This window comes from Acanthochromis polyacanthus, chromosome 23 (genome assembly GCF_021347895.1).
Source record: "Acanthochromis polyacanthus isolate Apoly-LR-REF ecotype Palm Island chromosome 23, KAUST_Apoly_ChrSc, whole genome shotgun sequence".
NCBI lineage: Eukaryota > Metazoa > Chordata > Actinopteri > Pomacentridae > Acanthochromis > Acanthochromis polyacanthus.
In genome coordinates this window covers 8,672,093-8,694,006 of record NC_067135.1, presented here as the reverse complement: position 1 = coordinate 8,694,006, position 21,914 = coordinate 8,672,093, and the positions used below count along the sequence as shown (strand labels likewise).

Below are 21,914 nucleotides of genomic sequence, written 5' to 3'. Positions count from 1 at the left end.
GATCTTTAGTTCATTCTGAGTAATGCTGCACTTAATCAGAAAGAGGGCAGACCTGTTCTGGTTCGGTCAGGCCAAATTAGCCCTCAAAGTGAAAACAGTTGCAAGGGAGTCGGCCTACTGACCCAGGCCTGAACAAATCCATCGACTTTTTTTTGGCTGCAAATTGGTTCAGTGGTCGACTCGCTGGTGGTGTCAACAAACTGGAAACATCTCAGTGTCAAGTATTTATGTGGCTCACTAGGGTGCATGCTAACACTTTAGCAGATGGCCTTTCTGTTTAATACTGCATGAGTTTACACCAAGGGCTTCATTACGAAGCATCTGTAATGTGAACATACTTGACATGGTCAGGCTTTGTTATGCAGGCTTTAGCAGTTCCCTTAGTGTTTGGACACTGACAAATTTTTGGAATTGAAATGGGGGAAAAAATACCACAGGGTTTTTGTGCTGAGTGTCAAAGGGGAACAGCTCAGGAAGAATGTGCACGATATAATGTAGATGTCAACATCCTCAAACGCACCTAAATCAGTCTTGGCTTAAAGGTAACCTCTGAGTTTTGACCTCTAGACAAAATCTACAGAACAAATCAGATTTGTTCCAGCATATCCCTCAACAACCTGCCTCTGGTCCTTGTTTTGTCCCTCCTTGACCACTGTTAGCAGCTACTCACTTCTGACTGACCAGAGCAAGCCAGGTTATTTCAGAGGTGCTCCAGTCATCTGACCATAGTAATTTGACCCTTGTCAAGGTTGCCCAGGTGTCCACCTGCCAATTTGTCCTGCATCCTGCACACTGAGTACTAAAACTGACTGCTCACCTGCCACCTGAAGCAAATAGCTGTACTACTATTTGTCTCAATGCTTTGCATGGATGTTTCCTCCCAACAGACAGAAAACGACAAGTTTGGCAGAAAAGTGTGCAGCTTAAATAAAAAACCTTGACAGCAGCTATAGAACATGTCTCTGCAGCAACAAGAATGTATATTAGTGTGTGTGTGTGTGTGTTTATGTCTGAATGTGAAAGAGAGAGAGAAACTTTTGTGCAGTTTTACAGTAAAGTGAAATAATGTTTTGCATTGCAGATGTTTAGCTCCTTATCCATCATGCAGTATCATCAAGGAAGCACGACCCCAAATATCCAGAGTCATGATGAACTTTACTAACAATAACAGGCAGTCCTGCAGCACATAGTATCGTCCCTGCACATCCCAGATCCCAGTATAATTGACTCTAACTGTAACCCTCAGTAAGTGAGACAGAAACAACTGAGATGTCCTGCAGTGATAGCTGGTCGGGTCAGTGCTAACAAAGTTACCATTAAAGTGAATTAATTACTGACCCTCAATTTTTGCAGCCAATGAGCTAGGTTAGATTAGGAATGTAAAGAATGAGTAAAATAAGAATCAGTTTATTTGAATTACAAATTAAACAGCAATTAAAAGCTACTTCTTTTAAAACTGCTTTTCAACAGTTGTACTATGGTGAGCTTGTGTGTAGGTAGACAAGGAGACAAAACATGTGGTTTAACAATGTATTTCCAGCCCCCATGTGCCCACAGCTGCAGGACTGGTACACTATTTACTATGGACTCATTCTCAGGATATGAGCACTGGCCAGAAGCCATTAACCGCTACAGAAATCCCTGTCATGGTGACCCGTTGCTCATTAAACGACCTGAATACTCTTAATGCCACTGAAACACCCCAGATCTCATCATCCATTTACAGTGATCAATTCAAATACAACATAATTAAAATAAGAATATGGATCTGGACACTAACATTTTGATGGTTCTTTTGTTTCGCCAACACAGAACTGCTCATAGACCAAGCACCTCTTCATCTGATAATGGTATTAAACAAAGCAAGCAAGCTGCATTCTGCCACAGCTGCACTTTGATATCAAGATGATCAGTCTACATGATGGAGTGATTGTTCATTAAACATTGTGAACATTAGTCCAGCTGCTGGAAACAGCTGCTTAGCTGGAAAAGATTATCACGAATACTGTTGCAGCAACTTGTGCTGCTGCCTCTAAAGTGTGTTTGCGCACAGCAGAGCACGGCCGATACACTTCATTTTAATTCCAATATTGCTGGAAGCTTGAAATCAGAGTCCTGCTCCTTCTATATGTTAGCAGCATTAGCATATCTAGTGTTAGCATGAGCAAAGGCAAAACTACAATATATTTTCTCACATGCATGTCGTATATCTTCTGCCTTATCAGCTAATACATTTTTAGTCTGTTAAATTATTAACTGCATTTCATTGATTAATAATTAATCATTACCATCTCTGGAGACCACCTGGATCACAGTAGAGCTGTGGCTTCTCTGGGATGCTTGGAATAATCTACTTGAGTTTTAAAAACTGGAAGGAAGCATACCAAGAAGAACAGCTGCTGTTTTAAGGTCAAAATGTGGTCAAACCAAATATATAAAGGATTTAATTGACATTTTTGAATTTTTTATTGCGCTTTGATTGAAGCTGGAAAATAGACTATTTCTGGATTTTATTTAAACCATCTTTGCTTTACTATCAGCTCTACAGCAGCCTTGTCTGCACCTCTCCTCCGCTTGATGTTTGTCTGTCATTTGCCTGGCTTGTCACAAAGTGAGGACATTTTTCCGTGTGTGTAAATGAGTCACAGTGAAGTTTGAGAGACACGGTGACTAAATATACGCAACACTGAAACACGAGCAAATGCAGTCATTGCGCACCAGTGCATGTAAACACATCGCACAGACTCACCAACGTGTTAAATGCCCCCGTTCACACACACACACCCACACAAGCTTCACACATGGACATACATACATGGAGCATACATTTAACACAGTCTCTTTGCAACCAACATACAACACACTCGGAGCCTGATTGAACACACAAACTTACCATAGTATCACGCAATGAGGAGGACATGGCGATCACACCCCGCCACGAGACGCACACCTTTCACAAGGCTAAATGAACCGCACTCACACTCTCACTCACACTGGCACCCTCGCTCAGCTGTGATGTGAGGGGGTAAATGGTGTGGAGGTTGAGATCGAAGGGCAGATCCCCCCCTCTATTTGTCTCAATTTGCGGATAATGAGAGACAAGGACAGACACACACAGTCGCACACATGTGCACGACAGCCACACAGCACCGTCTTCTAATTTTGTTCTTGGAGCCGTTTGCATGTCATTGTGCTTTTATTTATTTCCACTGCATTAGTAATAGTGTCTCCGAATGATTTCCAAGTTACTGCTGGCAGACCATTTACCCGCCATGGGCTGCCATAAATGAAATACAAGAAAAACATGCTGGGCCTCATTTGTCTGTATTTCTGTATGTGTAAAACCTTGACAAATGTACTCAGACGTACAGACACTGGGCAGAAATGCTTCAGGGACATGTTGGTTGAAGAAAAAAAAACATGCAAGCCAAATATTACCAAGAGTGAGTTGCTTTATTGCGTTATGTACTGCTGGAATTTACAAGTGAAAACAAACAATGCATATGAGGCAACTATTAACTTGGTGTGCGGGAGACTGCACAAATGGGCCTGTACAGAATGCAATGAGCTGTTATAAAAGGCTGTTAAATGTCAAAATATAAAGCTAGGAGGTCCAAATGAAAAGATTGCAAATTAGATTTTGTTTGTTGATTGTTTCCTCTAAAACAAGCTGCGGTTTCTTGGCATCAGCTCTGTGTTAGAAAAGCAGGGATATGTCTGTAATACACATAAAACCAGTACAATGACAAATGTACATGCAGATAAATATCAGATCATAGTGAATAACCAGCGAAGGACAAGTGCTGTAAAGATTCTTTTATGCCTAGTGTCTTTGAACTGTTGCATTAATGCCACTGTTTCTGTGCTGCTATATGACACAGTTTACTTTCATCTCATTTTAATAGTGCGGCTTCACTGTGGGCCCGTCCTTGTTTGAACCTCGCAGTCAAAGCTCTTCTTTGAGTTGCTCTTTTTTTAGCATCGAACAATAGATCATGTACAGAGATGCTTTCCCCCCAAAGAAATATGTTCCACTCTACAAATTGCATTTGAAGCACAAGAAGTTTGTTTGTAACCTCGAGAATACCTTGTCAAGGCGATTGCACCGAGAGAGTAGATTCAAGTGTTGCACCAGCTGACATTTTTGGCGTTTCATCGACCGGTCGGATTGCAGTGCTTTGCGAAATGCTGTTAAACCTCGAATACAAAGTCTTAGTGTAATTAAGGACTGAAATGTTCTTCAGCTGGTTAAAAGCATGTTCTGGGTGTTTTTGCTTCTGTCATATTTTTACTAACTGTGGGGTCATTTGTCACTGTAGTATAAAGTTCTGCACCTCTGTGGAAACAACATAACTGTGACTAGAACGAGAGAAAACTCAAATGTCTCTGATGCAGTATGACACATTTGTAATACCATAAATCACAAAAAAAGTTAAAAAAAAAAAATGGAATCAACAACATTCAGTGCCCAGGTGTCCACAGGTGGTACCAATAGTGAAAAGAAAAAAATGTTGATGCTAGATACTCTAAATGTTTTACTACTTAAATTTTTAATTTGCCCCGTACTTGTCTCCACTGTGTAAACACTGTGTGCAGTTCACCCGAGTCCTTTGTGACTTCCTAATTGTGCCGAAGAGTCCGGAATATTTTTTATTTTATTTTATTTTACAGATTCTGCTTAGAACAAACTTGTTTTTGGCAATTTTTAAAATGAGGCATGTAGAAGAAAGTGATTCTGATGGAATATTATGATTTTTTTTTTTTTTAAGCTTGGATTTTGTTAAGTTTCCTGGCTGAATAATTCTCTGTTTTGACAATTTGTGGCTCAGATAAATGGTGCAATTTTGGCAATTTTGTAAAACACCCCACCCCCTCAAACATACCAGTGTGTTTGGCTTTCAGAGGGTTAAACAATAAAACTAAAATTGCACATAGCTTACTGCAATTAAGCTTATTCTGACTATGAGAATAATTGCATTATGAGGATCAGAGCATGTTGTTTACATGGGCTCCACCTCAGTCACATTACTGAAATAATCGCATTATGTTTGGATTATTGACTGCACAAGTCAACAGCAAATAGACATTTCTCACAGCAAGACGTTGACATGTTAAATGCAGGTGTAACTAATAACATTAATAACCGGCTGAAGTCTGCCAGAGCACCGGTGTTGCTTATGCTGGCTTTACTGGCACAACTAAATGGAACAGAGCCATGTTTCACCTGTGCTTCCCCTGCTGTTCAGGCTCATAAAAGTCTGGAAACTTTGCGAGTTGCTGCAGTCAGACAGACATTTCAGCACCACGGTCAGCGCTCATGAGCTGTATGTTAGATTGCATATAGAGAGCAGGAGGAGGAGGAGCCCTGATCAAAGAACATTAACAACCCAAATGTGAACAGCTATAAATACTGACGAGAAAATCACAAGCAGCCATGATAAGCTATAAAAATATGCAACTAAATAATGCATGATGTTCTGTGCTGAGAAAATCTAGACAGTTATAGTACATTCGGTAAATAACAAGCGGCTGTTAGTCATTTGGTGTTCTGAGCTCCCCTTAGTCCCTGAAAATAGAGACCACGGATGTTTTAGCATTAAGGGCGTCACGCTGAGCCATAGATGGAGGGGACGGATTAAATATGGTCTTGCTGGTTGAGTCAACAATTCCGTTTTGGTTTGCTTTTAAAATAGGAGTCCGGCTATCTTTGCTCAATATTTATTAGCGCAGGAGCACGGATGAATCTCCTGCTCAATACTGACGGTAATCATCAGTACAGACAGGCCCATGAGATGAGATGGGTTACTTTCACAGAACAATACTGAGACTTTATCACGATGCTAAATTGAGGCGGCATTGAAGAGATTTTATTTTATTTTTTTTGCCAACATCATACAGAATGCGATAAGGACGAGACACTTTGATCTCTAGAAAGCCACATGTGAATCACTGAATCCTGTTTTGCATGCTCCTTCTTTTGTAGTCAGTCACCTAAAGTAAGGTAATTATAACATCTTTATTTTTATGCACGCTAATTGAGCAGCAGGGTATCAGGAAAGAATTCTTACTGGTGATAAACAGTAAACTAAACTGCCGGCTTCATTTCTACTGTGTGCATTGTAAATTGCAGTCTGTTGTGTTCTGGAGAACAATATGAAGGTGCTAAGAGGAGAATAAAATCTTTCTCCAAACTCTAACATCCACTTTCACATGTTTGCCTTCTTGTTACAGCTGTAATTGTCTTGTACCTGCTTCTCAAGACAAATATTTCACCTGATTTATTGTAATACTTCGACGTAATTTGAACAGCGCAATCTGCTGTCGTGTGAAAACATTTGTCGCTGTGAGTGGTGATGCTTGATGAATATTTTGCAGCTTTTACAGTCCAAGCCTGACGTTGAAATGTGTTTGAACTAATACACTACATAACTTTGGAGTGTTTTGTCAGAAGTGTCTAACTAGACAAGTGAACAATGTTGGGCTACAGTTTTCCTGTAAGACTTCAAGTTCCCTGCCTTTTCTACTCTTCTGCTCCCCTTTTTATTTGGTCTTTTATATTCTTTCTGCTTTTTAGATTATTTAAGGCATATGGCAGAAACGGCTTCATATACTGGAAAATATGTTGATATTTTGTTTTACAATTTTGAAAAATATGCGATCATTTTCTCCAAATGGCTTGAATAAATCTGATTGGTAAGAATTAATTGTTCTAGGATGACTGGGGTGATTTTGTAGGTGAGTGCATCCAAATAGAGAATGAAAAATCTGTTTTAAAAAGCTGAAAAATTACTTCAATGTGAATTATTTTGAGTGTAAACTGTTTGGAACCTTTCCTTTTTTTTGGACTGTTTCTGGTCTGCATGGTCATTTCTGTCACTAAAACATTTCCATACAACTGAGTTCTTTTTGCTACCAGATCTTACTTTTTAGTGTGTTTTCCTCTTCCTTGCTCATGTTTCTGTGCACATGTGGAGAATGCATGTCGACAAACTCCACATCTTATAAATAAATTTGTATCCAAGAACCCCTAAATTAAAGTAAATTATCACATTTCTCTTGTAGATCAGTCACAGGAAATGAGAACTGTGTGAGTTTTTGTTTTATATCGCTCTAAAAAAAGTTGTTTCAGGATGTGTTTGTGTTAATTTGCCTCACTTCACGCCACACTTCCTTTCATCTCACTGTTAACTCACGCTGAGATCACAATGTCGATGCTGTAATGATATATTGTGCAGCTTTAAACATACTGCACATAGCTTTTTAAAACATTTTTTTTTTAAAGAACCACTGGGTCTTGTATTGACTCACAGGGATTGTTGAAGAAGTAATTTGGTGTCAAATAGTATGTAGTTATGTATGACCTATGGGATATGAAGTAATATTCTAATCTGTCTCTTACATCAAGTAGGTTTGTTTATCTTCTAAGTGTTAACTGTAGCTAGCATTACTCCTTTGCTTACAAAATTGAATCTGTGTAAACTTTAAATGGACAATTATTCCACATTTTCCTTTTATATAATCTCAGTTTGAAGAATCAAAAGCATTTGTGGCAGGTATTCATAATGAGACACATTTAAATGTTATGCAACTCTGCCTCCACTCACTGTGGGGTCTCTCAGCAAGACTATGAATTTCATATTTTATTCTTGCGCTTTAAGAAATGACAAAAACTTTAATCTATCCCAGCATGCTGTGAGCTTGTTCATTATAAATACTCCAGCGATTCCTGATGTCGGATTAACATTCATCGCACAGAGATGAAACCTGCTTTTGAGCACACAGTCGAGATGATATTAAACTACACATCAGCCCTAAAACTAAAATTATATTACGCTTTTGACAGGTCAACAAGATCCTCCGACATGAGTGAAAGTAGAGCAACAGAACCACCATCAGAAGTTGCTTTCATCAAAAGCCCACCGCCTGCAGCCCATCTGCTGACTATAATCTGAAATAGCAGACAAAAATGATTCAGCATGTATATCCAAATTAAATTCATCAGACTGCCAGTGGTTTGGAGCCTGAAAAGTGCTCCTTGCCCTCTTAAAAAATGATCTGTTCTTTGGTTCCCCTTTCTAACTTTCAGAGCTGCAGAGGCCGAGAGCACTGAGCACATCTGCTAACCCACTGACTGAATTTAAACGTGATTAGAGCAAATTCTTTTAACACAAGAACTCTTGGTGTTATTGTGTGAAAATTGTTTGAAGTGTTTATTCTGCTGACTGTAGCTGCTCTCTTCAAAACAAATGGAATTACAGAAAGCACACAAATCTACCAAAGACTGTGTTTTTTGTTATGAAATATCTATTTGTGATATAGCTTTAGCCCAACAGGCTCAAGTTCTGCTACTGCTGGGTGCCTGTGTGATGGGGTTAGTAATGAGCTTTATTGAGCTGGGATCCCAGAGTGAAACTATGAATTCCTAATGTTTTCTGTAGGCACTAAAAGGTTGAAGATCTCCTGCTGCTTTATGCTACATGGGAGCTCAGATAGACCGCTGGTTCAGTTGTTTGGGCTTTTTTTTTTTTTTTTGGAGGGGGGAGGGAGAATAGAGTGAGATGTTAATTTGAACAAATAATAACACAACATCTTAAAAATCCAACAAGATCCCAGACTTTGATCTTGCTGGATCACATGATTTCAAGTCTGGTCCTTGCTCGTTTTGATTCACAAGTCCAAGTATAATTAACACAAAAAGAGCAAACGCCTGCTAAGTGAGTCTGAGACAACACGCTCTGTGGGTTTGGAGTACATCACGAGGCGTTTAATGCGTCACAGACCTACTGCTTAAGGATTCCCAAAATACCACTAAGTAGCAATCTGTTTTAATAAGCTTGTGTCTCAGAGTCTCTAGAAGGGGCTAAAAAGGCATTCTTTCAGCCAGTTCAGCGCCATGTTTTCAGTGATACCCGGTGAGTCACACTGCTTAAGGAAAATGCACCAGGTATTAGCTGTGATTCCTGGTGAAGGTAGCTTCCCTGGTGGCCATGAAGCTGTCATCTGGCACGATCGGTTTAATATTTAAACTGTGTAGTCATTTTGCGATATGAAGCACATGTCAGGAAAATTGCCTTTCACATACCTGCCTTCATCATGTCATCTGTTTTAGATTGTCACAGAATGACTTTCCTCGGAGCGTGAACTTTGGCAACCCATTTAAATCATCTGGGATTGACATAAGTCTTTAAATCTGTGGTTATAGTTCAGTCTCTGCAACTCAAAAGAACACATTTTGTTGCTGTAAGATCAGCTCAGTCTCTGCAAGATGCTGCTCTTGCTTTACATTTTAAAAAATCTGATGTCCTATTAAACACTAAAATATCTTTTCTGCAGTCCTTTGTTAAACACCTCTGGCAATTTCAGCACCATGGTCAGCGTCAGCTCACACAACAGCGCCTCAATCAGACTGAGTTAGAAATAGTTCAGGACAAGCTAAGCCTGACGTATCTTAAAGTTTGAAATTTCCTCTCCTCCTCCTTTCTGTTCTGTGCATCGGTTTTTGAAGTGTTTCTGATATCAGTAAGGGATTATAGCTGCATTTATCTCAGATACACCCATGAATACAGAAAATTGTCATCCGAGAAAGCGAGCGCCTTTGTCAATTTATTTAATATGTTTTTTAGCGGACTCTTTCACCTCCTATGAGCTTATTTACTTGTACAATAGAAATATTTCTGCCCACAGCCCCTTTATGAAGTGCAAGGTGAAAATTCCTCTGCCATGGAGTCCTGATAGGAGTTATTACTGGAAAGATCACAATCGGATGTTTTTATTTCACTTGGGAAAAACCCTGGTGGCAAATGTCAAACACCTGATTCCAGATTTAATTTGTACACAGAGCCTTGAAATAGTCATGCACAAATTTGTTATCTTTTGAAGGGGCCTTGTGGTAAGACGGGGTTGAGGAGCGTGTGCAGACAAACATTTTCAGATTGTATTTCATGGCTGTAAAGGCTGCTGGAATTGGATCAGGATGGTTGGAGTGGTGAATAGGTATTGCCTACGTTCAGCAAGAGGACAGGACATAAGAAATAAATATGAAGATAGAGAGCAGAGAATTACAGCCTGACCTTAGTTGGGGAGTAGGAAATTTCAGTACAGACGTTTTTTTTTTTCAAGGCCGATGCCGATTATTTGTCATCAAAGAAACTAAAACTTACTCTTGAATCTTACTGTCCAAATTTAGCTTAACACAAACACAAAGTTACGTTAAAAAGCGTGCATACTGTAATAAACTACTCTGAAACTACAATACAGTTTTATCGGTAGTGCACTGTTGAGACTGGAGACACAAAATGATGCCAACAAGATACAAAACAACCAAAAAACGAGACAAAAAACAGAAGTGAGATACAAAACATAAAAGAAATTTAAAAATTATATAAATGAGATGCAGCATGACAAATTTGAGACAAAACATTAAAAACAAGACATAAAACACAGACAAACGAGACTCAAAACCACACAAAATAAACACACGAGACGCACGACAAAAACTGGACATATGAGAAAAACAAGACACCAAAGGACAAAAACATGACATAAAATATGACACAAAGCAACTAATGAAGAAGACAAGACAGAAAAGAGACAAAATTACACAAATGAAGCATGACAAAAATGAAAGTAAAACGGCACAAATGATAAACAGCATAACAGAAATAGGACAAACAATAGACATAAAGCCATACAAACAAGACACATAATGACAAAAACAACACAAATGAGACACAAAATCAACCAAAACGCAAAAGAACAGCAGTTTAATGTTGTCTGCAGTGGAAACACAATTAAAACTGTATTTTATTAGAAAGTCTAGTTACAGTATCAAACTGTAAACCTCATATTTTACTGCAGACAATATAAAAATCTATTAAATCCAAATCATTTTGCAGGAAATGTTATGTTTGACATGTTTAATTAAGATAACTTTTCAACATATATCCTTCAATGCCGATTGGCTATTAGCTGTGATATCCAATCAGATAGAGCTGTAGAGCATGTTTTAAATTAATTTCCTTCATCACAGATTCGTTTAAAAGAAACATATTACCACCAGTCAAAAGAGTGCAAACAAACACACAGTGGCTGCTCTGCTGCTGACCTTCCAATGGACCAATCAGCAGTAAACTCATTAACAGTCAACTGATGGCAAAACGCATCAGCAGCATGACACTGACTTTCTGCTGGCGTGTTCCTGCATATTTTTCCGCTCTTCATCCACACACGTCAGTGCATGTTTGTGTATTTGTCCGTGTGCGTTGCATTTAGAGCCTCAGGTTCCTGTGAGTCTCCCACTTTAAGCATTAGCTTGAAATTGTATGAATTTCTTTGCTGCTGCCTTTGGCTTTCTGTAAAAACCAGACTTGTGTGTGTCTGGATGTCTTGTCTGCTTGAGTAAATTTGTTGTGTGTGTGTGCGTGTTAGGTCCCTCGCATGTCAGCACAAGTGTGTATGTTCACACTTGGGGCGGATTGTGTGTGTGTTGATCTTGTTTATGTGTCCAAGCCAGTGGTTAAGGCATGACGGATGGGGATAGGGGAGACAGAGGAGGAGAGCAGAGAAAAGACGAATGACCTGACAGCTCCCCTATTCAACTCCTAATCACTGAGGGAGTGTGGAGGCTGTGTGTGACACAGGGAGGCAATGTGCGCATCAGGGAGGACACACAAATCAGGTGCTCTGTGTGCTGTGCATTAGTGCGTATTGCTTGAAAATCTGCATCTGTACTGTTTTAGTTTACACAGGTCTGCAAGCATAATGCCTCCGGAATAAAAGCTAAAAGCTTGTTTTGACCACTAAAAAAGAAAAATTAAGTCAATAGTGCTAATTAGCTCTGTTTTTCCAGATACAGTATTGGGTCAAAATGTAAAATTCAATGCAGATTAAAGAAAAATGTGGCATCAATCAAAACGAAATGTTTGATTCTGAGCTACCAGTTCTACCTCAAAAACAAGACACCAAATAATGCAAACAAAACACAATATGACAAAAAATGGGATGCAAAATGTCAAAGGGAGACACCAAATAACACAAACGAAACACAATATGAAAAAAAATGAGACAAAAGGGCAAAACCGAGACATAAAGCCACACAAAAATGAAACAGAATAACACACTAAACAATACACAAAAGAAAAACAAGACAGAACATTGCAAAAATGTGATACAAAACCTCAAAACAAGACACAAAGCAACACAAAAAGGGCACAAAATAACACACAAAAGAAAAACTAGACACAAAATAACACAGATGACACACCACAACAAAAACAAGGCACAGCAAAAACAGGACATAAAATGACACACACAAGACACACCACGACAAAACGAGACAGAAAAGGACAAAAACGAGATGAAAAGACACAAAAGGGACACACAAGACGGTAACTGACATGAAAAAATGCAACACAAAATGACACAAAAGAGACACAATGCCAAAAAGAGATGCAATAGGACAAAAACGAGACACAGTGACACAGCATAAAACAACACAAACGAGACACGACAATAGCAGGACATAAAATGAAACAAAACACATAAGGACAAAGACGAGATTAAGTGGGACACAAAAAGACACAAACATACCACCCCAAAAAACACACACACACAAAATGAGACACAAAAGGACAAAAGCAAGACATTAGACATGACAAAAATGAGATATAAACAACCAAATTAAATGAAAACTAAAGTAAAATTATATCCATAAACCTATGTGTTTATAATTAAACTTTATCATTAAATTACCCAATCAGCACTTGTCATTTGTTTTCCAATCTGTGTTATCAAAGTATGTAAGATTTAGCAAAGTTTTCGTTCTGAAGCAGATTGTGAGCCAGTGTTAATGCATCTTTTACTTCAAGAATCTCAGTTTGACAGTCAAAGAAATGAACACATTTCCACTGAGAGTGTTTTTCTTGAGTCAGTGTACATTATAGTGTGTCTGCTGCATGTGAGACAGAAAGTAAAACGGTTGGCAAGTGTTGATCACTAGGAAATGCTTCGCCACACTGAAACAGAGCTGCTAAGAGCCTGATCTCTGTAAGGAGCAGAGCAGTCTTGTTTACAGGAGATGCAGGTTCAGGTGAGCTGTGGATCAGAGCCTCAGAACAGGATTGCATCTAGCATATTCTCAGCTTTCAAGGTAGGCATTAGGATGTGTTTGCCAACTCAAATGTGGTGCCAGTTAATTAAAAGACATGTTGAGATTTCAGTCAGACAAGACTAACGCCTATCACAGATGTATACTAACACTCATCTCCTAATTATCACCTCTCTGAGCTTTGTCACTTCTGTAACAGATGAGTGTGATCATACTCGTCATTATGCGACTCAATCCAAACAGCTTTGCATCCGTGAAGTGGCTTGTCGTGATCGTGGTGATTCTGTTTGTCAGGGTGCCTCTCTCTCTCCTTAAATTTTAAAGCCCGTATTGATTATTTCTGTGGCCTCCCTAGTTAACTTTGTTTCTGTTCACCTTTCCCACCCTGAAGCCAGATCTGCTCTATTTGATCACTTTGGTAAATAAGAACGTCACTGGTTCAATTTCAGCAGTCTGTCTTTGTGGCCGTTTGCTGCTCAATGTGTCTTTTTTTATGTTGCGTCTCAGCTGCGCTTCGACAAGGCGTAACATCCCTGTTCAATGTGGTGGACAGGGCAGGTATTTGTCTTGACACTTGTTTGTGAGGTGCTGTTGAGAATTCCTAGTTTCTGTTTGCAACTTTGCTACCTTTGCCCTGAGAAAGTTCACCTTTAGCTTCCCGTTTGCAGAGAGCTGTGCCCCCACTGAACCTTGACATAGTGTCAGGTGGAGTTTGGTTAAGGTTCGGCTTAAAGCAGCTCAAACATTTCTTCGATAAACTTGCTGGTGTGATTATGAACTTGGCATGAAATTATGAAAATGTAGTAAGGGATTTAAGGTTTGTAATGCACCTCAGTGCCCTGTGGTAGACTGTATCCAGTATATTGTAAGTATTAGGAAAAGGCTTGTCATTCTACCCAACACAGGTATACCAGCAGTGGCAGCAAGACTCTTTTTGGTCTTAAATGATAGGCAAGACTCTAAAATAAAATCCTAATTTCAAATTTTTCTTTTTCCATTCACCAATTACAATAGTTTCATAGCTTTTTTTTGTGATTTGCATGACATTTGCAGCTAACGAAGTCCTGGTTTAGCCACAGAGTGGTATATCACAGTGTCATCTGCATAAAAGTGGACATTTTATAGTTAAGATTGTTTGCTGTCATTTATTATTCAGTATTTCCTCATTCCATTTCCCTTGATAATGCACACTTCAGCTATTGTAGATTACCTGAAGTGTTGGATTAGCTCTTACTGTTTAGTACTGTAGCAACCAAAAGAGGTGGACACTACCATGATGGCAAGCTGAGAGCCTTGGTGGAGTTTAGCCTGAAAAGGAGCACCATGACGAAGACGTTTTAGATTTACTGACATTTAGCAATTGCAGGAGTGTTAAAGTTGGCTAAACCTGAATTTTGAGTTGTTTTTGTGGCTTTTGTTGCATGTAGTAACAAGAATAAACTAAGAATCTGGCTTAGGTTTAAGCTGCTGTGCTGGAATCTTTGGATGGATGTGCAAAGTGAACAGTAGTGGTCCCAGGACTGACCTGTGAGGCACACCTTTGGATACGCCAATGAAATTACAAATGATCAGACATTCCTGCACAGTGCTGTCAGTTGTCTAAAGAGTCAATAAAATCAGCAACTACTGTTAAAGGACCAACATCTGTGCTATATAGTAGGATACAAAAAATCAGATTTTCTATCTCAATTAAGGACAACAGGGCAGGTGAAAAGAACCTTATTTTCATCTAACCCTAACACATTCTGTCTGTACAGCTCTGAGCATAGCTAGTTGAGTTGCAAAATTTAAATAGTATATCAATATAACGCAGTCTGGTCAGTAACATGGTGACAGATGCTTTTTTCCCTCCGTTTTTTTCCATCATCACCTTACTGAAAAATTACATCCAGTCCCAATGTAGACAGATTGTAGAAAACGACAATACATAAACTGGCAGGTGATGCATTTAATTTTCTGCCCTGACATACCCAGACTGCATTTTACTATCGGATATAAATTCTGTTAACAACATTTGGTTGTTGGGTGCCAACTATGGCACTCCATATGAAGCAAAGAAATACTACTAGCTTTTGATTATACTGCTACAAAGTACTTATTTAAGTGTGTTTGGGTGTTTTTTTGTGTAAAGTCCAACTTAAATTGGAAATAATGTGGCACAAATTACCTTTAGCCTACTAGCCAAACTAAAGTGATGTGTTTAAGTGACTTGTCTGCAGTCGAGCCAGCGGCCTGGGATGTCAATACTTAGCTCATCGTTGCTTTGGCAGTCATGAGAGAGGCTGATTGCATCAAGAATGATAACGAGCAGCTGTGAGCAGAATAGCAATAAAACCGACTTTTCTAGTGATAAACTGAGTGCTGTGAGAACCAAAGTGGTGACGGACACAACCAGATGTCGGTTTTTGGTGGGTGATGAAGTGCATGTTATTTAGCTTGTCCCAAAAAAAGTAGTGATTTCTGATGGAGGCTCGTGTGAGAGTTCAGTTGTTTTATATTGGAAAGTATGCATATATGTTTAAAATAAAGCCTGTTTAATCATAAATTCAGATTTAGTTCACCTTATCACACTTCTATCTACAGATTTTGCCTGTTTTGTTAAATATTTAAATCACAAACTGTTACTTCACATGTTGACTGATTAAAAAAAAAAAAAAAAAAAAAAAAAAAAACAGGCCAAAACTTTTGATAATGTCCACATCACAAATATGTAGTTTAATATTTTTTTAAATAGAAAATATATAAATAATATATAAAAATAAATCATTTACATAAAATTGCATCCTGTTTGTTGATAAGCATTTTAAAAAATGAAAATGACAAATTGTACGTTGCATTTTTGCAATGTGACGAATTAAATTTTTTTACTGTATTTAAATAAACAAAAATGTTATTTTACACATATTTGCTGTTATATGGAAAAAAAAAACATTGCATTTTGAAGACTGAAACATTGCAAATAATACCGATAAAGTGTTATTTTAGAGGCTTTTTTCCTTTTTCTATTATTTACTTCTCCTACCTGGTAAAATCACAATCATCACACATGATCTCTACAAAATCTAAAATAAAAATAACTAGCTCAGCTAAAAATAGTGTTTACATCAAACATCTGTATTTTTTGAAATGTACAGTTCTTTCACAAAGGTGGAGCATAAAATTACACTATTTTTGCTGTATTTAAATCGGCACAATTATTGTCATTTTACAGACTTTGTATGTTTTGTAAATTATGTCTGACATCTGATAAAATCACACAAAGAAATATTAATTTACATGTTGACTGTAAAAAGAAAAGGCCAAAACTATTCTGACACTGTTCCACTGTGTTCAAATCAGTATTCCACCATTATTCTAACATATTTTTCCTGACACTTTTGCTGCCAAAGTTTTTTTTAAAGATGTATTTTCTATTTTTTTTATAGTGCACTAAAAACTAACCCAGTCCTCAGACATCTGCGTGCTTGCACTCACAGTATGAAAAGCTTTTGGGAGCCACAATCAACACTGGAAAGAAAGTGTGTATATGTTCTGCATGCTGTGTGCATAGCTCTGAAAGCTGTAGCTGAGTGGTGGTTTCAGGGCATTCAAATCAGGGAAGGGCCTCCGTTGAGTGTGTGACATTACTGAGAATGCAATGAAGGCTGATGGAAAAATAAGAAGGGATACTGTGCAGTAGGAATGGAGAGCCCAAAGAGTCTGAGACTTTTTTTTTTAGCGTGTGCTACAGATCATTAGAGGAAACGTGGAGAAAGAGTGAAGCTAGTGTGTGTGCGTGATCGCCACAGGCAGACAGAGCTGGCTGATAATGAACACATTGATCTGGTACAGCAGAGAGGAAAAGGACAAACCTCCATGTATTAATAGCATCACCATCGTCCTCCATTATTTCAGAGTTTTTTTTATTAATGACCACTGTTTGTGTTGTCTTTCTTTCCTTGTCTCTGTCCTGCCACATCCCTCTTTTATTTATACCTTTTGATTGCTTCCCTCCCTCATGCTCACTTATAAAGTTTGTTTACTGTGAGGGCCCCAGGGCCTTTTTCAGGGTTAGTGTGTGGTGTTGTGTGAGTGTGTGTCTTTAATGTTGCAGGTTCCCTGGTTGGCTGGAGCTGGACTTAATCAAGAAACTAGAGGCAGCTGTCTCTGGCTTATATAAGACCAGCCTCATCCTGGTTGTCTGGAGGCTCCCTCTTCCCCAGCACCACTTCATGTTCTGTTTGAATTCTGATTTTCTATATAGTTTATTTATGGTTACCGGAGTTTGCCGGGGGGATTTTCTTTTTTCTTTTTTGTTTCTGCCAGTCTTATTTGTTAGATTTTATGTATTGTTACTTTTCTTAAACCTCTGAAGTCCAAAATCCACTTCCAAAAGTACCATAATTACATCATTTGTCAGAACAGGAAACTGTACAAACTGAAAAAATGATGAATTTTCAGCTTTCTGACAGTCTTTGAAGTAATTGTGGGGAACTTTCGATTTTGGTGTGAAAAAAACAGTCACAAAATGTCGGACTTTTCAGCTGAACTGCAGGTCAGAGGACAATAATGAAAATAAATTAAAATGTTACTAATAAAATATCTTTAGTATATAGAGCCACTATATTTTTTAATATTGGTAACACATGTGAGTACTTACAAAATGTTGTACATGTTGATTCTGTGTTTTCTTTTTATTTTATTTTTTAAATAAAGAATCAATCAAATTCAACTTTTTAAATGGATTTTTTTTGCCATTGTAACTGTGCCTTACTGCACAAAAGGCATTGAGTTCTCTCTACTTCTAGCCGTTGTGGGTTTGTTTCCGTAGAGGTGCAGGACTTCATATCGCAGTGAAACATGAGGCTGCAGTGAGGAAAGGTTGTTGCTCTCATCTGTCACAAAAATATGAAGCCACAACTAATAGCTAGTTAGATTAGCATAAATACCAGAAAACTTACATAGCCTGCTAAGCTAAATACTAATCTTAGAGACGCTGTACGTCAATTTTGTTGCCTTTTAGAAACTGAACTAAACCAATCTGTTTCCATTCTTTCTGCTCATAAAAGAAAACTGATTTTTTTCAGCTAATATGTTTCTGCTATTTTTTCAAAATTTATTCTGACCCAGCCAGCTTGCTTATCCACCTTACATTTGGCTTGTTTTTGAGTCAAAACTAAGTATTATATAACAATTTCCATATTTCACATAGATGTTTTGAGATGTATGTAGGGCAGTTGTATATATTTTAATGCATTTGTTGTTGGCCAATACTGCTAATAGAAGGGAAGAAGACTTTGGCAGGTTTTTGAAGTCTTTGGGCTGAAATTCGTTTTTGTTTTTAGTCCACAGCTTGTAGCCCAAGGCTTGGCGGAGCAGCACAAGCCGTGTGAATCCCTCAGCTCTGTTCTCTTTCTGCTCTCCAGCTCTGCTCCCTGTGGCAGAGGGCTCAGAGTACACTGTCATTCTGTGTTTGTGACCGCTGTATACCTCAGAAAATGAAAACCTTTCTTCCCTTGCTAGGGATGTGATTATCTGGCAAGACATGGACTGCTTTCCTTCAATTTTATTTTGATATTAATAGTAATAAATTATATATATACATATGAGAGAGAGAAAAGGACAGAGATTTACATTTTTTCCTTTTTCCATCTCTTTGCATTTTGACTGTATGCGTCTTATTGTGGCTCTGTTGGCATGACTGATGTGTCCTTTATTGCCCAAGCACGTTGATCTCTCCACTACATCCCCCTCTCTCTGTGTTGGTAATGAGGTATGCGTCTGTGGGGTTTGTTTACTGCTCAACTCCCCTCTCTCAATTATGGGATTCCTGAGTGATTATGCTGTAGCAATTATTTTAAGTTGGCCTGGGTTTGACTGTCAGCTTAACACTAAAATTACGGTTGTAAATTCTATCCATCTGCATGTTATGTTTGCGTGTCACAGATACCCATCTATAGAGATGATGAGGTGGATGATACGGTTCTGGGCTGCTTTACATCGAAAACCCAGCAGGTCCTCCGGGACGTTCTCTTGGTTCTGAGCTGTCTGGGTGTGTGGAAGGAGTTTTCTTTTTAAATGTCACTTAAGAGTCCCACATGTCAGGTCATATGCAAAGACGTTTTTGGAAAACTTTAAGAAATAATCTTTCACACAGTTTACATTCCTTCACTTTACCTCCCTCCCTTGGGGACGTTAAACGCTGATAAATACTTTTAAATCCGCTCCAAGAATATATTAACATATCCTTTCACTCTCTCCCCTTTTGTGACTTTCTTCCTACTAATCTCTCTCCTCCTTCCTTTTCTCTGTCACTCTCCTTCCTCTTACAACAATTCAAAGCCGTCTATCCACATTGTTAAGACAGGCTTACAAGTGGGGAAAAAAATCAGCAACAAATCAAGTAATGAAATTAACTCCAACAATTACCCATCTTTCCTCTCTCCCCTCTCATTCACTCTCCCTCTCTTTGTTAATTTGGAGAGCTTAATTGGCGTGATAATACTTTTGAGGCAAACAAACAACAACAAAATAGAAATGGAATGTAATTACTTTCAGCAGTTGACTTCCTCCCAGTTCCCCGTGTGTGTTTGTCTATTCAAGCTGAGATTGTGCAGCGTTTGAGGTTTTCAGTTCCTGAATGAAGCTTCCATGAAACTACTACTTTATTACCTTTGTGTACGTACAGTGCTTTGTATTCACAAATGTCAAACGCCAACCTCTTGAGCAAGATGTCTTCTTTAAAATAAATATTTTCTTTCGAGTGCAAAATAGCACCTTCTCTCTGTTTTGAGTTCCTATGTGGTTAGATTTCCATTAAATTGTGCAAGAGGGGTTTTAAAAATCATAAATTGCTCAGTAAGAAGTTAAGTCTCCTTTGTTTATCTTTTCTTTCTCCAGACCAACATCCCTTTCCTGCAGAATGTTTTTGCAAACCACCAGTTCCTGCACTCCACTGTGGACACCCAGTTCATAGACGAAAATCAGGAGCTCTTCAACCTCAAACCTACACAGAATCGAGCCCAGAAGCTGCTGCACTACCTGGGTCAGTAAATACACAAACACCCTAACGGAAGTAAAAAGTCCAAATCAGTTCAGTTTCTTGAATAATTTCAGATTTTCTGCATTAATTGACCTCATTGCTATTCAAACAATATGACATTACAGCGGTGTTTTGGCCTTTTAGCAGAAATTAAAAGGTTAATAGCTTGGCAGCCACCTATTAGTGACAACGCTATCAAGGAATTATTTTTTCTGTGGTTTCCAGTTAAATAATGTATTAGCTTTAAAAAGCTAAAGAAGTCTCAAGAAATCAGAATTTGTTGAGAATTTTTTTTTTGCCTTTATTGTAAAAGACAGTGGAGAGAGAGACAAAAAATCTGGGTAGAAGAGTGGGGGAAGATATACAATAAATGACCATGGGCTGGATTCGAACCTGTGACCGCTATTTCAGGGATTGTAGCCCCCTGTTTTTTGGTCTCTGCCTCAGCCAGCTGAGCTATCTGGGTACCTTCTTCAGATACTTTTGAATGAAAGTGGTTAGGACCAACCTACCTATGAATATGAATGGTATAATTCAATGCACAATATAACCATAGACTTTCTAGCCTTCCAGTGAGGCTTAGATACAAAGAGAGAAGGTTTAAGCTTCTTCTCCTAAACTCTTAAAAATCATCTCTGCTCATTAGTCTCACATATTTACAATTTTTACCATGAGAATAATCCCTTCATGCTTTAAAATGGCTTTAATGGAACTTTAAGCGTCCTTTAGTACGTACATATCCATTTATTTAGTTTCCCCGCCTCATTGTCCAGCCTGATCTGCAATTTGGTGCAACTCTGCTAAAACACTGTAGAACTACACCATTACTGAACTGAAAACTAATCCTGAATTCAGGATAGGTTCTGAAGGTTTGATGTGAATGAAACCCCAGAAGACTAAATCTGTGTTTTTAAGATTTGTCATCCGTGCGCTACAACTGCAAGGTGGAAATGCTCAGCCCTAATCCAAGACAACAGGACAAAATGTCCCAATCTTCCTTGCAAAGACATGAAAATGTTTACATTCTGACAAAATGGGAGGATTTGGTCCACGAATGTGTATGCGTGCAGTGCAACACTCCCAAACACACACAGGAGTGGACTTTCAGAGGTGTACTGTAGCTGCCTGGGGCATGTTGCACAGTGCAGACGCCTGGTTCCTTATGGCTGTATAGAAGATACATGGAAGTAAAAGGACAGCAAAGAAAGAAACAGCACAAGTCTATGTCATAATACTCAAGTTCATGGGCAATAACAGTTTGTCATGTAGTGTTGCTTTACTAGCTCAGAATCACTGCAAGTATCTTTTTCTACCTCTCCCTCTCGATCCTCAGCTAATTTTAATCTTACTTTTATTACTATAATGTATTGTAGTGAGATGTTATGGCTTTTCTATTAGGCACTCCATTTATTCACATGTTGGGTGTTTTTTTTTCTGAGCAGTATCTGGCACAGGAATATGTTGTCAACATGTTCTGATCTTATTGACATGATATCAATGAAACCTCATCTCTGTATCAAAGTTACATATTTACAATTTTTTCCCATTAAAGAAAAGTCCATTGTTGCCTTAAAGCGTGCAGATCTATGAAGTCTTTCCCCCTTTTTACACTTACCCCTCCTCACTCGCTGCAACTCAAGCACACCAGCTCACCTACAACTCTGTTAATTCACTACTCTGTGATGTAATGGCAAGCTGTAACATTAGGCGATTCTTGTTTGAACACGAATCTGATTCTCAGGAAGAATAACAACACAAAACCCCCCACCATGCAAACTAACAGGACTG

General features: G+C 38.5%; 1 protein-coding gene across 1 annotated transcript in view; it reads left to right on the top strand.

The window, feature by feature from the left end:
* Window positions 1-21,914, top strand: part of LOC110962536 (pyruvate carboxylase, mitochondrial) — a 627,844-nt gene that overhangs the window by 542,009 nt on the left and 63,921 nt on the right. The window contains 1 exon segment of the mRNA XM_051943654.1: window positions 19,985-20,129. Within this exon segment, the coding sequence (XP_051799614.1) occupies window positions 19,985-20,129 (145 nt within the window).